General features: G+C 38.6%; 1 protein-coding gene across 1 annotated transcript; it reads left to right on the top strand.

Moving 5' to 3' along the window:
- Nucleotides 1–15,871: 15,871 nt before the first annotated feature.
- Nucleotides 15,872–19,411, top strand: LOC140242390 (C-type lectin domain family 6 member A-like). The gene is made up of 2 exons (XM_072322127.1): nucleotides 15,872–16,022; nucleotides 19,002–19,411. The coding sequence occupies exons 1-2, from the start codon at nucleotides 15,872–15,874 to the stop codon at nucleotides 19,409–19,411; spliced, it is 561 nt and encodes a 186-aa protein (XP_072178228.1).
- The last annotated feature ends 235 nt before the right edge of the window (nucleotides 19,412–19,646 follow it).

Below are 19,646 nucleotides of genomic sequence, written 5' to 3'. Positions count from 1 at the left end.
ATATACAGAGACTCTTTTGATGTGGCTGGAGAAATAAGAAAAGTATTTTCTCAACAGTTGCAGTCAAAGCTTTCCTCTGTGCAAGACTCTTTGAAGAGTTTAAAAAGGCTCTTGAGAAAGACGAACAGCCGTTTATTGAGATATTATGAAATTAACAGCTGCTGCTAAAGTACCCTATCATTTTCTGGAGTTGATTTAAGTTTCTTTGATATCTTGACTTCGGAAATATGAAATAGGAGGAGAGGTTCACTTTCTTTAACTGTGTTTCCCATCTCTCTCTTTCATAATTCTGATTTGGTTACACTGAATTTGAAGATTCAGATTTATACCAGAAGTACATATATGTTGTATATTGCTTATGTTCAGCATTGAAAAAAACAGTATAGCAACTCCTTATTTCTTGACGTATGAATAATGTCAGTAGATGATATGACTCAAGTCAATCATCAAATTTCTCCTGTCTCGCCGCTTAGTTTGTAGTAAGATGAAGCCTGAAAATTTCTTTGTACATAAAATTTGATTCTCCTCCACTTCTAACCTTCTGTTATCGCACCTTGTCAACCTAACATGCAAATGAAATGGCATAATTGAAACAAATCATGCGAGGTAGGCCTATCCTTTGGAAGCAGTGCAAGAGAACTTTCTTTTGGTGTGGAAAAGATTTTGATACACATGGTGCCATTGGGAGACACGCAAGTCAGTGTGTGTGCTTAACATTTCGGGTGCAATTGAGAGTTTATCAGTAGCCGATATCTATGCAATATTGATGAATGGTTATGACGATAAAGACAAATGAAACTTTGATAGGTTTGGAGTTGGGAGGGGTAATGGTTATTCACCGGCTGATATGCTGCCCCAATCAAATCTAGGGGAAGCTGAGTTGGGGAGAAAGAATGGAATATTTGATTGACAATAATTGTAACATTTCTTTGTTATTCTTCACTGTCTGAGGGTTTGTCTGTGTTTTAACCCTAACTGGGAGGGGCTATTTAGATAGATGATAAGAGCCGGAGGGGGGCCTCCCAGCCCCCCCCCCCCACCCCTTCGGACCTCGGCCGTCAACTGCGCGATCATGACAAAAATTGACACACACATTGCCTTCGACGTAATCAACCGAAATGTATAGTTGATTTTTCAAAAAAATTATCACATATGCTAAATTATGCTAATTTATGCATATAATCAGACTTTTTGCCCAAGATCACGAAAAAAAGCTCCAAACAGGCACAATTTCTGATTACATGTATGAAAATTTATTACTCTTGCCTCACAGAAGATTTGCATGACTCGAAATCTAGAAGCATAGGGTCTTGTCAGCCTGTCACGAAGGAAATGAGGTGTAGTGGATGTCACTGTTGGTGTCCTCTCTGTCTTTGTGATCTAAAATTTGTTGGGGTATTGTACACCATCTCATTTGTGAATCAAAATGATGCCATGATATATATATATATGTATTTTTTTTTTTGGGGGGGGGGGAGGAATGTGGCTAATAGTTGTTTAACTTGTTGGCAGACAAGCTTTGCAAACAATCAGATTTTTGTTTCATTGACAAGAAGTTCTGTCATCGCTATTCAGACATGTAAGGCAGGAGTCTAGTGAACCATTTCAGGACCAACAGATCTCAAAATGCCAATGACATTGTGTATGAACAGGTTGCCCTTGGTGATGTCAGGTTTACGACTGTTGTATGTATCTTCCAACCATGTGATTTGCTTGGGAAGGGATGTCCTTGTTATAGTGTTGTGAAAACCACCTGTTACAAGTATCCCCAATGGCTTGTTGCATAAAAAAGCTGTGTTTGATATCAAATATAAAGTCAGTCATAACTTACTTTTGGCCAGTTAGAATCAAGTATTTAAGACTTACAATAATTATGTTTCATTTTAATGTTTGATGTATCCCCAATGGCCTGTTGCATAAAAAAGCTGTGTTTGATATCAAACATAAAGTCAGTCATAACTTGCATTTGGCCAGTTAGAATCAAGTATCTAAGACTTACAATAATTATGTTTCATTTTAATGTTTGATGTGTAATCATAGATATACAATTGACCCCAGGAATCATGTGAGGTACTGTAGCTTTTGAAAATGCAGTTGTAGTAGTCATGTTAGCGAAAGAAGAAAATTGTAGTGATGAGTGACATTATACCGAGATAGCAGCTGCAGAACTGAGTCCCATCAACAGAACAGGATAAGATGGAATAAGGCTGTGAACCTGGCTATGTTTAGGAACAAAGTGAATTTGAAAAGAACAAGTCCAACAGAAATGCGGTGAAAATAGATGGTCTGTCTCATTGCGAGCGAGAATTGTGTTATTTTTCATCAACTATCTCAATACCTCTTTGATGCAGGAAAATAAGTGCCTTGCTTCTTTCACAAAGATGTTGGAGTTTTTTGTCTATGTACAGGGGAATAAATAGATGACGTTTATATACAATACATGCTGTGAGTTTAAATAGGACCTACGGTGTGTAACATTGGAGGTGTTTTCTTTGTACATGAGAGAAGATCAATGTTTCTGTTCATGCTGTGAGTTTAAATGTGACCCGCAATGTATGTGACACTTTTCTACTTTTCTAAAAGAAATCTTGCAGTCACAGTACTTTAGGCAGAAAAGGAAAATTTTGAAAAAGAAAAAAAAAAAATGTTACAGGAGTATGTAGCAGGGGTGTATTTTAATTAGGAAAGTCACATGATTTTATTATTTCAAATCTTGATTTCCTCTTCTTCTTCTTTTTTTTTCTTCTCTGTAGGCAAAATGTATGATTGAAAGGGTAAGGGAAAAGATATTGAGTTTCAGGCTGAGTTTCAGGTTAAAAGAAAAACAGATAGGGCCTACTGTGCAATTAGCAAACAGTTTGATCGAGTGTGTTGAGATTGAGCTCTGTATGCAGTAATTATAGTTCATCTCGCTTCTTGTAATCGATGTATAACAAGTGTATCGTTGGCCAGGCAGATTCATTTGTTAACACGGTGTGGTTGGAATCATGCAGTCGATTACTTATGATGATGCTTATGAAGTAACCGCTGACTAGTGTAATGCTTGTAATTTATATGGATATAAGGAGACATGTATTTATCAGTTGATATTGAATTGAGTAGTCCTCACTTGAGTCCTCACTTGAGTGCTCAATCCAGAAACACACGAATTACGTCAGGCAACAAAGTATGATTACCTGGTAATCAAATTTTGTGTACTGTATCTGATATTATGTTGTAATGTGTGTTTTGTAATCAACTGCAAGATTGCAATACAATTGTGAATGTATGTATGCGACTCTTCAAGTTACCAAACAATTTCTCACTACATACTCTTTTTATTTCATGAGTGGAGATATTGTGGACTTCAAAGAAGTAACATTTATTTCCCGTATGATTCAGGAAGCTTACTATCATCATGTTCCCATAGGTTCTCTCATAATTTGTATTTTTTGTGTGTTTATTTTTTCTTTTTTTTAATTCTTGCACATAGAGCATCTCTGAAATTTAGATGAAATTCATGTAAATACATTTACTTGCAATCACAGTGTAATATATAATGGATGTAGAGCATGCATACTGTGTCATCTTGTGATAAAATGAGTTGTCCACACATATTCTTTCTTCTTTCTTTTTTTGATTGTTCATCTGACACATACACGTGTTTCTGTTATAGTTTTGTGTGTTTTATTTTGTTTTTCAACAGTTATCAATATGTTCCGCAGGATTTTTCGTTAAGCTTGAAAACGCCATGCTTTCACCTGTAAAGTTGCTAGTTGCTGTGTTGCGCAACTGTGTATGTAGTATTCGGGGAAGAGTGCTGAAAATAGACTTGGGGTTTTATGTCTGATCCTTCCACACTCCATTGTTTGTCTACCTCTCTTTTTCTCTATCTTTTTCTTTCCATTTTTCTCATCTTCCCACCTCTCTTTCTTCTCTCCTATCTGTCTGCTCATAATTTTTTCATTCATGTTTTTATTTGACATACCCCTTTTGTGTATACACTCACCATCCCTACCTATCTAGACATTGTTCAGCCAGTCATTAGCTAGATTACCAAGTTGTGTCGATGGAGAATACATTGTATGTTTGTTGAGCAATAAATGGAGGACAGAGTTACTCTATTGTGCAGCAAGGGCGATATTGTTTTGATGTTTGCACAAGTGAGTGTCAGCCAGGCATGGTGGAAAAAGGTGATATGTACCAGAGTAAAGGGGAGTATCTCAATCTGTGGCCCTTATCTTGAGTGGGATGCCCATGAAGATAGCTGTACTCACAAGACACAATCCAGAGTAGATTATTCATTCTTTCTTTCTTCATTCTTTCTATCTATCTTTCTTTCTTCCTTTCCTTCTTTCATTCTTGCTTTCTTTCTGTGTTTAATATTTTTTTTATGTTCTCTTTTGTCTGTTTGCCCACAAATGTCTGTCTTTTTTGTTTTCTTTCTTTGTTTTATACCCTGTATTTCTTTCCTATAATTCTCCCCCTTTAGTTTTTTGTACCTCGACTTCTAGAGATTTCTTCAGATTGAATTAGTTTCTTCCTGTTCAATGTTGCTAGGTGATTCTCTGTGACAGCAAGCTCAACCGCAGTCCATACGCCCTCATTTCACGAGCTAGCAAGATTTTTACTCTCAAATTGTCAAGAACTTGCTGTGCCTTGCCATTGCCTGTTCTCAAAAAGAGATTTACAATGTAGGTTACCCTATACAGGCAAAATCAGGCAAAATATTTGAACCACATGATTGATTTTGAGTGTATTATTTGTTGATCATGAAAATGGAAGATGGGGGGGGGGAGAGAAAAAGTAGACATACTCTGGTATACAAGAATAATGTTATTATGCTCTGGTAGAATTGGAGATGATTTTGTATATATACTCAGATCTTTGGCAGATGTATGCGAGTAAGTAATGTGGTAAATACTCAAATGCTTTGTAGATTTCTCATCTATGTTGTAAAATGAAAAATGACAACAACAGAATGAGGGTAGTGTTTATTTGACCTTGAATGATATGTCTGTAATGTATAAAGTTTTGAAGTGACCTATAGAATGGGAGAATATACTGCCAATTAAATATGGGATTGTTTTTTTTGTGAAAATCCTGGTGTGAACCTCTTTGTTATTGACGATGCATATAGTCATTGTGATTCTGCTGGTTGATATGCAAATGTGATGGGTATATATATCATAACTGCTGAAGATTTAGAATGGTAGATGTGTGTGCAATGACAAGGTACTAGTATCTTGCTGCATGTCAATATTAGAACTGGCAACTCCATGTGGAAATGCAGGACTACCACACTTTTCTGCAACTGCCACCAAGTCATTTTGGTTTTTTTTTCTTTCTGACAATAATTTCCTTTTTCTATCTAATGAAGAGTTTGTTTGCAAAAACTGATAAGTCCATTTTTGAAGATTTTGAAGTACGGTCTCTGCCATAAAGTACAAAATAATACCTTTTAAATGATATATTGGTCACTACATATAAAGGTATATTTTTGAAGTTATGATCAAAAGAAGCAAACATTTTCTTATTATTCTCTTTATTTTTCTTGACCTTTAATCTCAAATATCTCCATTTGACAAATCGTCAGTTGAGAATGATAAGGGCGTTAAGTGACCACAAAACCCATAGTGTTCGAGAAGACTTAAAGCCCTTCTCATTCTCAACAGATGAAATATGGACTTATCGGTTTTTGCAAACAAACTCGTCATATATTGTCTTTATATACGTTCTGTCATTTGCAGTGTATCCTTTCTAGGTCTGTCTTACAGAGTGGTACAGGTCTTACAGAGTGGTATGTAGTGGCGGATGGGAGGGGGAGGCAGTGAGCATGCACCCCCCTTTAGTTTTGGGTTTTTGGTTGTTGTTTTTTATGCCTCCGCCACGAAGTGGTGCCGGAGGCATTATGTTTTCAGGTTGTCCGTCCGTCCGTCCATCCGTCCTTCCGTCCGTCCGTAATGAATTTTGTGGACAAGGTAACTATCAAAACCCATTGAGGTATCCTAATGAAACTTGGCATGTATGTGTATTAGGGGGTGAAGTTGTGCCTATCAACTTTTGGGTGCACATGCCTCAAGGTCAAAGGTCTAAAGGTCAAGGTCAAATACATAAAATTTCACTATTTCCACCATATCTATTGAATGCCTGAAGATATTTTCTTGAAACTTAGTGTATACATGTATTACCCAATTGAGATTCTGTGGTGAAAGTTTGGGTCATGAGGTCAAAGGTCAAAAGGTCAGGGTCAAATACATAAAATTTCACTATTTCCACCATATCTATTGAATGCCTGAAGATATTTTCTTGAAACTTAGTGTATACATTTATTACCCAATTAAGATTCTCTGGTGAAAGTTTGGGTCATGAGGTCAAAGGTCAAAGGTCAAAAGGTCAAGTAAGAATATTAAAACTTTTTTTTTTCTCCATACCTTGGAAAATTGTTCAAGGTATCTTCATGGAACATAGTATATACATATACTGACTGGAAGTGATTATCTAGAGAATGTAGGGTTCATGGGGTCAAGGTCAGGGGTCAAAGGTCAAGTGCAACACTTCAAAATTTTACTATTTCCCTCCTATCATGCAATGCCAGCAGGGTTATTTTTTTTTTACACTTGGTGTATGCATACATGTGTAACCTAATAGAAATTCTCTGGAAAGTTTTTTTTTTTTCTTCTTTTTTTGCCTCAAAGGTCAAAAGGTCAAAGATCAAGTGAAAGTGCTGAACTAACTTTTCCCTCCATATCTCGGAAGTGGCTCAAGTTATCTTGAAACTTAGTACATATTATGCATGTTCTACCTGAAAGTGATTATCTTATGAATTTTAGGGTCAAGGGCCAGATGAAAATGGTAACAATTTACTATTCAATTCAAAAATTGCACTTTTTCTCCACACCTGTACCTTGAAAATTACTCAATGCCTAAATGTATGAATGGGTCAAAGTCGAGTTAAAGTCCATAAATCCCTAGATACATGCTCTCCTATTCATCCAATTAAACCTAGGTCAAGGAAGGTGAACATTCAACACATTTGTGACAAACTTGTCATTTCAATATTTTGCCAATTTTGTGAAAATGTAATCACACATTGTCCACATGTACTATCTAGATCTATTGGGAAAATCATGCATTATGGCGGAGGCATACCAGGTATAATAAAAAAAAAAATAAAAAAATCTCCCGGTTATACCATGCCGTGGGAGGGAGGACACCTCTCTTGTCAGCAGATTGTAGTGGCACCCGAAAATTGCGCCCAAGCCCTTTTTTCTTTCTTTTTTCTTTTTTTAACTTCTCAGCAGACTAACCCTGAAAGTGGTACAAGGAAATTCCTGCGATGGTTTTTTTTTTTGTTTTTGTTTTTGTTTTGTTTAATTTTGTTTTGTTTTGTTTTGTTTTTGCTCGTCAGCTGATTACACCTGGAAATAGCACTAAAAATAAAGATATAAACTGCTTTGCGCCCCCTTTACATAATTTCTGGATCCGCCCCTGGTATGTGTACATTTATACTAGGAATCAAACTACCATGGTGCACGTGTATGACTGCAAATAAGTTATCGGTGCATAAAATATGAGATGCAGTTCTGATAATGATGATAATAACAATGATGATGATAATAATTATACCCCGCATACACGAAGTGTTACCCGAAATGTATAAGGGGGTATATTTGAATCAGCATGTGGTCGGGCGGTCGGTCGGGCGGTCCGTTGCAAATCTTGCGTCGCGAACTCCTGCTACAGTTTTGAAGCAATTCTGATGACACTTGGGGTACATGATCACATTGAGGTGTAGATGTGCAAGTTATGTTTTGTGTGTGTGTGTGTGTGTGTGTGCTGTGTGTGTGTGTGTGTGTGTGTGTGTGTGTGTTTGTCGGAGAAAGCAATGAGCCATGGTAAACAAAATTTTCCCAGAACCTTGTGGAGTGAACTACTTCCACAATATTGAAGCAATTTATTTCAAATTTGGTATGTATAATGATCTACAGGTGTAGTTATGCAAGGCACACTTTGTATCCAACCAGGCGTTGCCATGGTAACTGCATATTTTCTTGAAAATCTTGTGAACTACTTCCACAATTTTGAAGCTATTGAACTCAAATCTGGTGTACATGATGACACTGAGGTGTAGACTTGCAAGACATGTTTTATATGTTTGTCGGAGAAAGCATTGCCATGGTAACTACAATTTTCCCAAAATCTTATGGAGGGAACTACTTCCACAGTATTCAAGCAATTTATTTCAAATTTGGTATGTATAATGATCTATAGGTGTATTTATGCAAGACACACTTTGTGTTTGTACCCGACAAGGCATTGCCATGGTAACGGCATATTTTCTTGAAAATCTTCTGGAGTGAAATACTTCCACAATTTTGGAGCAATTGAACTCAAATTTGGTGTACATAATGACATTGAGGTGTAGATGTCCAAGACATATTTTTTGTGTTTGTCAGAGAAAGCGTTGCCATGGTAACCACAATTTTCCCCCAACCTTGTGAAGTGCACTACTTCCAGTGTTCAAGCAATTTATTTCAAATTTGGTATGTACAAGTGTATAATGATCTACAGGTGTCGTCAAGGATCGTACGAGTGTACGATCTTTGGTGTAGTTATGCAAGACACAATTTGTGTTTGTACCGACAAGGCGTTGCCATGGTAACAGTATGAATTATTTTCGAAAATCTTGCGGAGTGAACTATATACTTCCACAATTGTGAAGCAGTCAAACTCACAAGGTACTCACAATGTACTACACACACACACACACACAATCAAACCCTGGTTCATTTCTTTTTCATAAGAATCTGGGTTGCGGGAACGGGGTATTAGTCGCCTTTAGTGATATTTCTAGTTACAATTTATATTGCGCAATTCCATAAATGAAATTGCTCAAGGCACGCTGGTAACAGATGCATTGTAGAACTGCTTGTTACAATTAGACTTCCCGTAATGCCAAGTCGACACTGATGTCTATGTAAATAATTCACGTACAGATGAAAGCAACTGGAAGGCAACAAGGGCACGAGGGGAATCAATGTTTGATGACATGAAAATGAAAAATTCTGATGAAAACAGGCAAACAAATATCAGCTTTTCATCCCTTCAGCCTATAGGTCATGGCAGGCATTCAGTTTTGAAAGGACTTTGACACGCCTAAAACGCAGGAAGATTAATCTTTCAGAAGAATATCTTGTTCTGAATAAACTCTGCTAAATAGTATTGCATATCAGGCCCTCGTTGTTAGAAGAGGAAAGTTGCGTGCAATCCCAGATCGCAAATTCGGGGGCATTGTCACACCTTTCCGGGTAAGCTACTAGCGACATACGGGGACTGCGAAGTATCCGCGTTACAGCTGCGAAGTACCTGCGTGGGAGTTGCCTGCGAGGTGCTGCTGCTAAGGGCCTCGTACTTGTGTTCTGTGTGTACCATTCCTCTGCGGGCAAACCCCCGCGACTCACCCGGAACGAGTTATGAGCATGCTCAAGGCCTTCACACACCGTGTCTGGGGAAGTCTTGCGGGTTGACTTGCGGGGAAAAATTTCTGCTACCTTGACCTCCCAGCAGTTGCTCCGCACCTGACAGTACCTAGCGCGTATCTCGCCCGTAGTTGCCCGGAGGTGCGCACGCAAGTCCGATTTACCCGCAGCCAAGTTTTGAGCATGACCAAAACTTTTTTCCGGGTGAGTCGCGGGGATTGCCCGCATAGGTCCACGCAGAACGCCAGTAAGAGGCCCTTAGCGGCAGCACCTCGCAGGTAACTCCCACGCAGCTGTAACGCTGGTACTTTGCAGTCCCCGTATGCGGCCAAGATAATGACATTCTGTGGGACTCCTAGCTGCCATTCCTTCAGAGGAATTCCTTCACTGAGTTGTCAGCCTCCATGCGCCTAGCACGCAGGTCATAGGATACCTGCAAATAGAACTTAAGTAGAATGCGTCCAGCAAGTAAGACACATGCAAAACTCGCCCAAATCCTTGTCCGCGCGCCCTCAGAAATTGTTCGGTATGCTCGAAAATCCCCAAATGCAACAAGCCCGCGTAGCTTGCCCGGAAAGGTGTGACAGGGCCTTAACATGGTTGCGGGTAAAAGGATTTGCGTGCGCACCTGCGGGCGACTGCGGGTGAGATGCGTGCTAGGTACTGTCATGTGCGGGTCATCTGCGGGGACCTCCGGGTAGTAAAAATTGTTCTTCGTATTAGAGTCGCACGCAAGGCTTGCCCGGAAATGTGTGGCAGTACCTAGCACGTACCAAGTAGAAGGTAAGTAGCACGCATCTATAGCAGGTATAGGACAGAAGTGCGAAACTCGCAAACATTCTTGTCCGCCTGCGAAAAATTCTCCCGCGTGCTTGAAAATCCCTACTCGCAACAAGCCCGCGTAGCTTGCCCGGAAAGTTGTGACGCGGCCTTTACGAGCATACAGCCCACGAGCTAGCTTGTGGACAGTCATGACTCGTGGGTGCCTAGCTCGATCATGGGATAACCCCGAAAATCCGTTTGAATTAATTAAGGGATGGCTAGTAACTGACCAGTGGGAATCAGTGGGAATGCTGGAGGATGATTGTTCCAATCCTTGTGGGATTCATTTAAGAGTACATTATATATCTATTGCTGTGTGAAAATTATTTGCTTCAGAATGGTCTCATATTCAAGTACATTCAGTACATTCAGTTCAGTACATTCAGTTCAGAACCTTGTAGATGTAGATGCCGTAGCTCTCCTTCCTCCTTCCTTAGAGGGGCCCACATTCTACAAGCTCTGTCTTTTTAGTGGGTCTCTCCATTTTTCACACTTTAAGCAAAGTTATACATGTACTTCATTTCGATCACTTCTGTTTCTTTTTTACAACAATGTATAATTACTATAAGGTCCTCAATTGTTGTACATTCTTTTCAATACATAATGTTCTGTTTACCTTATTCTCTGTTGTCAAAAGAAGTGTAACTTATGTTTTGTCGGAAAATGAAATAAACTTTGAATTGAATTGAATTGAATTACATAATGTGCAGTTTAATGTTTCCAGGTTAGCGTGCGTGGTCAGTGACGGGGCATTAATCTGCACATTACTTGAATATGAGACTGTTCTGAAGCAAATAATTTTCACACAACAGTAAATATATAATGTACTCTTAAATGAATCCCACAAGGATTGGACCAATCATCCCTCAGCATTCCCATTGATTCCCACTGATCAGTTACTAGCCATCCCCTTTAAAGGCCCGGTAGAGTGGCGATCGACACCATTAGGAGTGAGAAGGCTGCGCCCGGCTACTCAAGAATCCGCGTAACAAATTGTGTACAACTTTATCACTGATCTCTATGGGAGTACACACACAGAGCCGAAGATTCTCTACTCGTGTCGACCGTTCCCGATGAGACGCTTCGATGCACAATTCGCTGATGGGCGCTAAATTATAGTGATGGGCTGCGAATGTAGGCATATCGATTTAATCAGACCACCCGCATGTCTCCCCACGCTAGAAGGTCTTTAAAAACCATACGGAGTATTCTAATGGTTCCATTAGGCGTCTCATGCTTTATGAATGGTACGTCTAGGCTGCGACCGTTAGAATATTGTAGGCCTATATCTACATCATCAACCCGCAACCCCTAATGATCCAGTGGAGTTCGGCTGTTTTTCTTGGGTCTGATGGTGTGTAATGTTGAAGAAGCTCGGAAGTACCCTTAAATACCACTATAGAGAGAGCTTCTGTTTGATTGTTTTTGATGTAGATCTCATCGTAACTAAAACAGATTATATCATTAGAAACACCATAAGGTTTCTAATGATCCAACACGAACTAAAAGTGCAGGCCTACCAAATACTTCTACAGAAATTAGAAACTGATTTGCGTTTTATTTATTTCCAGATTTTACAAAGATATCCTGCGGCATGTTTGTTTCTTCACAAGTCGCAGCGACAAAAAGATGGATCACAAAACGTACGCATATTGGATGTCAGCTAGACTCTTTTTAAATATTTCACGCTTGCATATATTTGGCATAACATAAAAGAAATGATTTACTAACCAAGAAGACATGTCGTTTAGTGTGGATCACCATCAGTGACCATACTTCTAACGAATCTGGGAATTTCTGCGGTGAGACATGTGCATCCGGAGACAATTGGCCTTCCATGTGTTTTTTTTTTTCTTTTGCTTTGTGGAAAAGGACACGGCATAGGATTGTGGTAAAGTCAATGCCCCCTTGACCTTAAAAAATCAATATAGTGGTTTGACGGCTTGATTGGTTTGGTCTTAATTAAGTTCATGTAGGATCTTCGTCTAAGTGTAATTTTTCTAGTTGCAGTTCACCTTCAGCGATATAATCAGCGGTCGACCTGAAAGTTCGATACCATTGAGTCATGTGAATCACTTTTGTACAATCCTGAATAAAGTCTGAAGAAAAGACCGAAAGTTTGGTGAATAAATGACTTTGACAGCGAGCGACGTCAATTGATGCATGCTGTGTCCTTCTTCTTCTCACATTTCAATAGCACATGCTCTTGAATGCACTTTACCAGATTATGCATGACTAATGTCCAATTAGCCAAAGTGCAGTTTTATTTCACCGAGGCCGCAGTTGCGAGGTGCAATAGAATGACAAGAGATGCAACTTTAGTGCATAGTGGCTACATGTATTAAAAAAAAAGAAAAAAAAAACATGAAATATCACGTACCATGCGCAAAGAGTAACATTGGCGGGAAACAAAGAATGCGAAAAATGATTCCTACCTTAATAGTGGCCGAAGACGTTACACATGCATGGGCGTATGCAAGATTTTTTTTTCTTTCCCCGGAGAGAGAGAGAGAGAGAGAGAGAGAGAGGGGGGGACGGGGGGTGGGGCACAGAACCGAGTTCTGTGGGGTAGGGGGGGGGGGAATAATTATGTTCAATATTCGGGCCGCGTGAGGGCGTGGTCAGGAGCCCATCCTCCCACAAGAGGGAGCTTTTGCATCGAGTAGAATTTAAATTCAGCGATATGGTTGGTGGAATATTTGGAAAACTTGCATCATAAAAAAGAAGAGAAATCAATATTCATTTAGGGACGATATGAATATTGATGGTATCTGTCATCTGTTGTCAGGAACAAAACTAAAACAACAGTGACAAAACTCATACAAAACAGCGCGATATATCACCAATAATTAATAATAGATCACTTTAAAAAAAACGACAGTGTCACGAAAACTCTACTGCGAACGCAGTATATTTCAAACAGATTGGTGCGATGACAATGTCTATTCGTTTCCATCAGATTGCATCTGATCAGGACAAAATTGATATAATTATCAAAGAGGGGCGCCAGATACCCCCATTTCTTTACACATATGCGTTGCTGTTGCTACGCTTTTTGCTGAAACAGCATTGAACAGGCTTCGTCTGGATCGATCACACATCTCCTGGAACCTAATCGCAATCGACATGTTTTCCCAAATGACAAAGTTTTACTGAGAAGGCGACATCTTTCTTGCCATCCGGACAGAATAATCTTAACTAGCGGACTGGTCCCTCGGATATTCTATTTTCATCTTTGGGGTAATACCGCGTCGCCATCACCTAAATGATGGTAAGAGTGGTTTTGCGTTCGTATTCGTAGAGATCGTTCGATATGCGTATCCTAATTAAATACCAGATCATTTTCGTGGTGACCCAGTTGCCTGGGGCCACCAGATCGGGCAAATAAGATTCAATATGAAACGTTAAAGGCATATACCATTTGCAGATGAAACAAAAACCCAGCATTGAAATAGTTCTAAAATGTGAGTTAGGGGTAGAAACAACCATGCACTGTAAAAATTTGAATCGGTAAGATCGATGCTAAATATTGTTGAATATACAAAATGTAAACAATGGTTATAATAAAGAATGTTACCAGACTAAACCGTCTAAAGTTCCGGTTTATTGAGAAAAATACAGATATCTCCTTATATTTAAGGCTTCATCGCTAAAAGTTTATATGTGGTAGGATGTTTTGTGGTACAGCAGATCTACACATTATACATTAAATGTCATATCTTGAAAGTTTTTTAAATCACTGTTCCCAAGGGTAAACAGGACCTTTAAGTTTGCTTTTGTATAGGGCCGCGACATTTCTTTTCTTCGGGCCACCAATTTTTTAGATTTTATATTGTTTATTTATATTGTGGCATGAATGGATCACCAGAGAAAAAGTAGGGTCTTAATATCATTAGAAACAGAATAAAAGGAGAAGTTGTAAGACTATTCCCTTGTAGTCCTACGGGTGGATTGAATGTCACAGTTGATAAAAAAAAAAGACAACATTAGATACTCTGTTGGTCAAGAATTTTTATTTCAGGTTTGAGATATGTTTGGATTGGTTTTTTTTTTTCTATTCATTCTGTTCTGGGGTTATAAAACTGAGATATCGACAGTCGTGAACTGAACGGAAGGCATACAATATATGGATATTGGACAAGCGAGGGGTTAGGCAGGTGGATCTCCTGTCTCCTTATTGTTCGTGTTAGTTTTAGAAACGCTCGGACAAATAGTCAGAAAAAGTAAAAATTACCAAAGGCATTTAACCAAAAAACAAACAAACAAACAAACAAAACAAACAAACAAACAAACAAAAACACAACTTTTATCCGAAAATATCATCTGAATTTTCATGGAATGGAAAGGACCGTGTAAAAAGGAAGATACAACTGTATTTATGTACCAGTATCAGTAGCCACGGAAGGGGGCTGCAGCCTTCCCATCTCCTTTTTATTCTCTTTTTTTCTTTGATCTGTGAAAACAAAAAATTCAATAATGAAAAAACGGGAAAAAGAAATCACAACACTCATATTTTACGAAGGTTCCGTCCGCGCTAGCGAATTTTTTTCCCGCCTAGGCCCCAGTCACACATAAGTGAAGTCCGGTTGCCGACCATTCTATGACCTTTGAACTCACTGGTCGGCAGTTGGTTGGCACAAGTCAGAAAAGAAGTTTTTTTTTTTTGGATGTTGGCATGTCAGCTTTCGGCAACCGGTCGACGATCGGTTTTGGTCGGCCAAAGTTTTTCGATGCTGCATCGAAAATTTTTTTGCCAACCAAACTGGTTGACAGAAAGATTTGATCCATAAGAGGTCAGCAACCGCGGTCATCGGCTGGTCGCCAAACTCTTTGAAACTTGGTATCAGTTGTTTCTAGCCCTTGGCATAAAAATCTCTTGTAGGCAACCAGTTGCTAACTAATTGCTACCGTCGCGAGTCATTCATATCAAATAGTCTATTTTAATTGTTTATTCTGTTTTCTTCATTTCATCCCTGCACTTTTTCCCAGCTACTAGTTGCGCTTTACGTCGTTTTCCTCACCTCACCCAGAGAATCAGGTACAGTTTGGGTCTACTGACTTATCATAACTTATCATAGATTATGTCATACAGCAGATGATTATACATTATCCTTTTTTTTGGGGGGGGGGGGTAGTGTTCGTTATTGCGAAGGTTCTTAAAATGAAATAATGTTCGTTATTCCTAAGATTCGTAATTCGTTATTCCCAAACACGCAATTTCCCTTTTACCTATATAAAGGTTCGTTAATCCAATAGAGAAAAAAGGGTTCGTTTATCCGAAGATTTCTGGCGCTATTCAGAAGGTTGGTCACTCTTAACACGAACAGAATTATGATGCTTACTGAAATGAAACAAGCCAACTTGAAACATGGCAGATACAGACGGGCACAGTGGAGGATAGAAGTGATTCAATCAATTAGTGCATCCTTCACACTTTGTCACATGGGGTAGCTAGGGATATCTGTATTCTGTTCTGTCGTAGATACTGTGGCTTTTCCATTGAGGAATGAACACTTTTATTTACCACCTACCTGCTTTGACACTCAGAAGGTGCTAACGCAGACACCTGTCCACATGCTCCCCGAGAAATGGAGGAGATGTGCCCGTACCGCGTGTCCCCTATTACCGGTGAGTACGTCAAGTTAACCCCAAAGTACGTACCACCTGACCACACCCAATACGACGCAATGGTTCCGGAAGAGGCCAGGGGGTTAACGAACCTCTACTGTACCTATCCGGGTGAGTATGTTATCATACTTTGTTGTTATTCGATGTCATAGCCAAAACCACAATACCTAAAGTATTAGCTAGTGAAAAATTTTAAAGAAGTACGCAAACACACACTTTTGTTTTTCCTCGATTTTTATTGATTTCAAGCCAAATCAAACATGGTGTATTGCGTGAATGAAATAACCCATTCTGGGCATAACATGAAAAAAGACAAATACAAATACAATTGATAAACAACAATTTTCAATAAGTATTGCAATAATTTCTCTCTTCAGCATCGACAATGACAGTAAATCAGTTATAATCAATCCAACTATAGTCAATAGTTACTGGAAAATACTGGCATACTAGAGTATGCAATCAAATTCCTCTTGAATATATTGGATCTGTTAGAGATCATCAAGCGCGGGTGCGAAAACACCCTACACACACACACACATACACTCAAACCCCGTTGCAAAAAAAAAAAAAAAAAAAAAAAAAAACGAAAACGAAAACGTTGCACGACAGCAATTGTAGTGATAGTATGAGTAGAAAATACAGAAACGTGAAGGAGAATAAGGATTAAACACAATAGAGAATATGATAAGTTGTTGTGTCAGAAACTATAGTTGCAGCCTTAGCATTTACATAAACGAAAGAACATGGTACCGAGATAACATCTGTATAGATTCAAAGAAATAGCACGAATTCGTCAAGAAAAGCTGAGACCAATGGATCATTTAAAAAGAAATCAACGAAATAAATGATATCTATTGTACTATTCAACGATGTGCACATGGTGCAGGTGTTTCATCCGTTTGGTATAATATTCTTTGCAATCTCACCGTAATCTCGCTGCGTATCATTCGAGTAGAAATCAGACGTATATTGTTTGTTTGTTTGGGTTGTTTTTTTTTTTTTTTCGTTGTGGTTTGGTTTGGTTTAGTTTGGTTTGGGTTTTTCTTTCTCGAAAGCGATTAATCATTTTTTCGATATGATTTTAACCATCGCATTGATCCATTTGGCATGTTATGTATTTTTTCAACCAAAAGTAACTTCGCATCTTGTCAATATTTCGTCATACTTCTTTTACTCATATCCCTGAACCCAGTCGGAAAATTCAACGAAGAAAAAAAAAAATCTCCGGTAGCTAATTTCAGCGAAGCCAACTTCTGAGGGAATAAAGGTGTTTTTTTTTCTTCTGGAAAATCATTTAGCTGTCCCTTCATAGTTGCTATTTTGATAGCAATTATCGCCTAGTCTCTGTTCTATCTTAATTCGATTCAGCATTCATTTACATCCTCCAGAAAGGTAAAGAGACGGCGTGTGTATACATGTATGAATCGCAATTTTTAATAAATATTGTAAGCAATGCAGATCATAAACTTTTTATACAATATAAATGTTATAAACATATCTACATATATATATATAAGTGTGTAAGTGTATGTGTATAGGTATACATATATATATATATATATATATATATATATATATATATACATATACATATAAAACAATGCCTACATACTTTGCATGCAGTGGTTACAAAAAAAAAAAGAGAGAAGTAAATAAACCGACGGAAAGCGTGAGCTAGTAAAAAGTGGAGCTTGTAAAGCGTAGATCACTCGAAAGGCAAAATGCCCAAATCGTGTCATATAGGCCTATCCAAATTTATCTATTTACAGTCAGAGCATTTTACGATTAGTATACATATATATCAAAGGTAAGAAAAAAAAAACACATATCATAAATAGCATTGTTGTAATGTGTGAAACAGTTTACATGGTATACCATAAATGCAAAAAGACAATGCTCGATTCTCACGTGTTCTTTCAAGGCGCATTGCTTATACAGTAGGCAAAAAGATTGAAAAGTAATGAGAGTTTGAATTTGTTACTTTGTAACTCCATCGTTTATTAATTACTTCATGATACATATATCATTTTTATCCGTTTCATTCCATTCATTCCATAATTCTACTTCTGAAAGCAGCATGTATACCCGACCCGTGTCTGAACGGAGGGATCTGTTCGGAAACTCTTGAAGACTTTGAATGTCAATGTCCTGTTGCCTTTGTTGGAAAAAGATGTGAAACATGTAAGTGATTATATTTCCACTTGTAATTGATTTTGTTTCCTTGAAAGCGAATGAAAGTGAATATGCTCTACAAAGACGTGCAAGGGCACCGCTGCAAAAGGACGTTTGTCTACAATATGTTTTCTTAATAAACACAGTGTACCACTGAAATGCATAATTGCACGGCTATTTGTAAAGAGAGAACTGTAATAGATAATTAACTTGGCTCTCACGGATTTAATCGGGTTTATTAACCTCCGCGCACAACATACCTTCGTCCATGTGTGCATTTTAAATCATTGTACACGATTATTCGATTGATATTGCTTCTAAATAATCGGATCCACTTTATCATGATAATTATAATACATCTTATACATACAATGCGTACAGGGGCAAGCGGTTTATCTTTCTATACGTTACATCGGTTTATGTATCGTTCAGCATTAAAAAAAAATGCATCTATTACAAATCGTATTTGTAAATTTGGAATTTACAAATTTACAAATTGCAAAATTTACGTCGATGTAGGGCAATTTATCAATCCGTTGCAATGAAAACACCTCGATGGAAAAAAAAAAAATCATGAATTTGAACTTTATATCTTAGTAAACATTTCACAAGAATAAAGCGTGTATTTTTGACATACATAGCTGACTTTTTAACTTCGGTTACCCTTTTTTTTCCAGGAACACACTGTATGTTTTGTGAAAGAAGTGCAGTTGCGGACTTGCGTTTTGCCTGTTGCCTGAAGAAGTACGCAAACACACACTTTTGTTTTTCCTCGATTTTTATTGATTTCAAGCAAAACATGTGTGAATGAAATAACCCATTCTGGGCATAACATGAAAAAAGACAAATACAAATACAATTGAACTGTTGAATGACATTCACAATATCTTAACCTCTAACATTCTCCGCAACCAGCCGCCTGCCCAAGCAGCTGGCCAATGCGGGAATCCGCAGACGATTCGTGCTACCTTTATCGCTCCGAGATGGTCTCTTGGTGGACTGCACGAGACGGTTGTGTTGGAGAGGGTGCACATTTGGTAGCCACCGAGACGACAGCCGAACTTGCCACCGTGCTAAATTTCATTTCTAATCAGTCCGGCCTCACGAGCATGCCACGAGTTTGGACTGGACTCAACGATCAGGCCGTCGTTGCGACCTACGTGTGGGATGGATTTGGCGGTACATTACCGGTGAACAGCCCGCTGTGGACACCGGGTCAGCCTAATATTTATTATGGCGAACGCTGTATTTGCATCGTTGAAGACGGGTTGCATGATATTACTTGTTCAGATCAGTACGTGTACGTCTGCGAATACAGGCCCTAACGACATTAAATTTTGATAGCCTTGCTTGGTGCCCGTACCTAGCTGTGCACGCGGAGACCTGTATGAACATATGTATATGTGTATGCTCCTATATGTTATTTGCCAAATATTAAAGGCAGTCTGTCGTTCGTACCAATCTCAGAAGTCTTAGCAAGAGGTTGTCCCAGTTTTGCCCACGTTGTTATTTTCACTTTTCAATCAAACAGATACGGTTTCTCTTTTCCAACAAAACAAA

Source organism: Diadema setosum, chromosome 19, assembly GCF_964275005.1.
Source record: "Diadema setosum chromosome 19, eeDiaSeto1, whole genome shotgun sequence".
NCBI classification, from domain to species: Eukaryota; Metazoa; Echinodermata; class Echinoidea; order Diadematoida; family Diadematidae; genus Diadema; species Diadema setosum.
The sequence above is the reverse complement of the archived record's forward strand: the minus strand, read 5'-3'. Positions and strand labels throughout refer to the sequence as shown.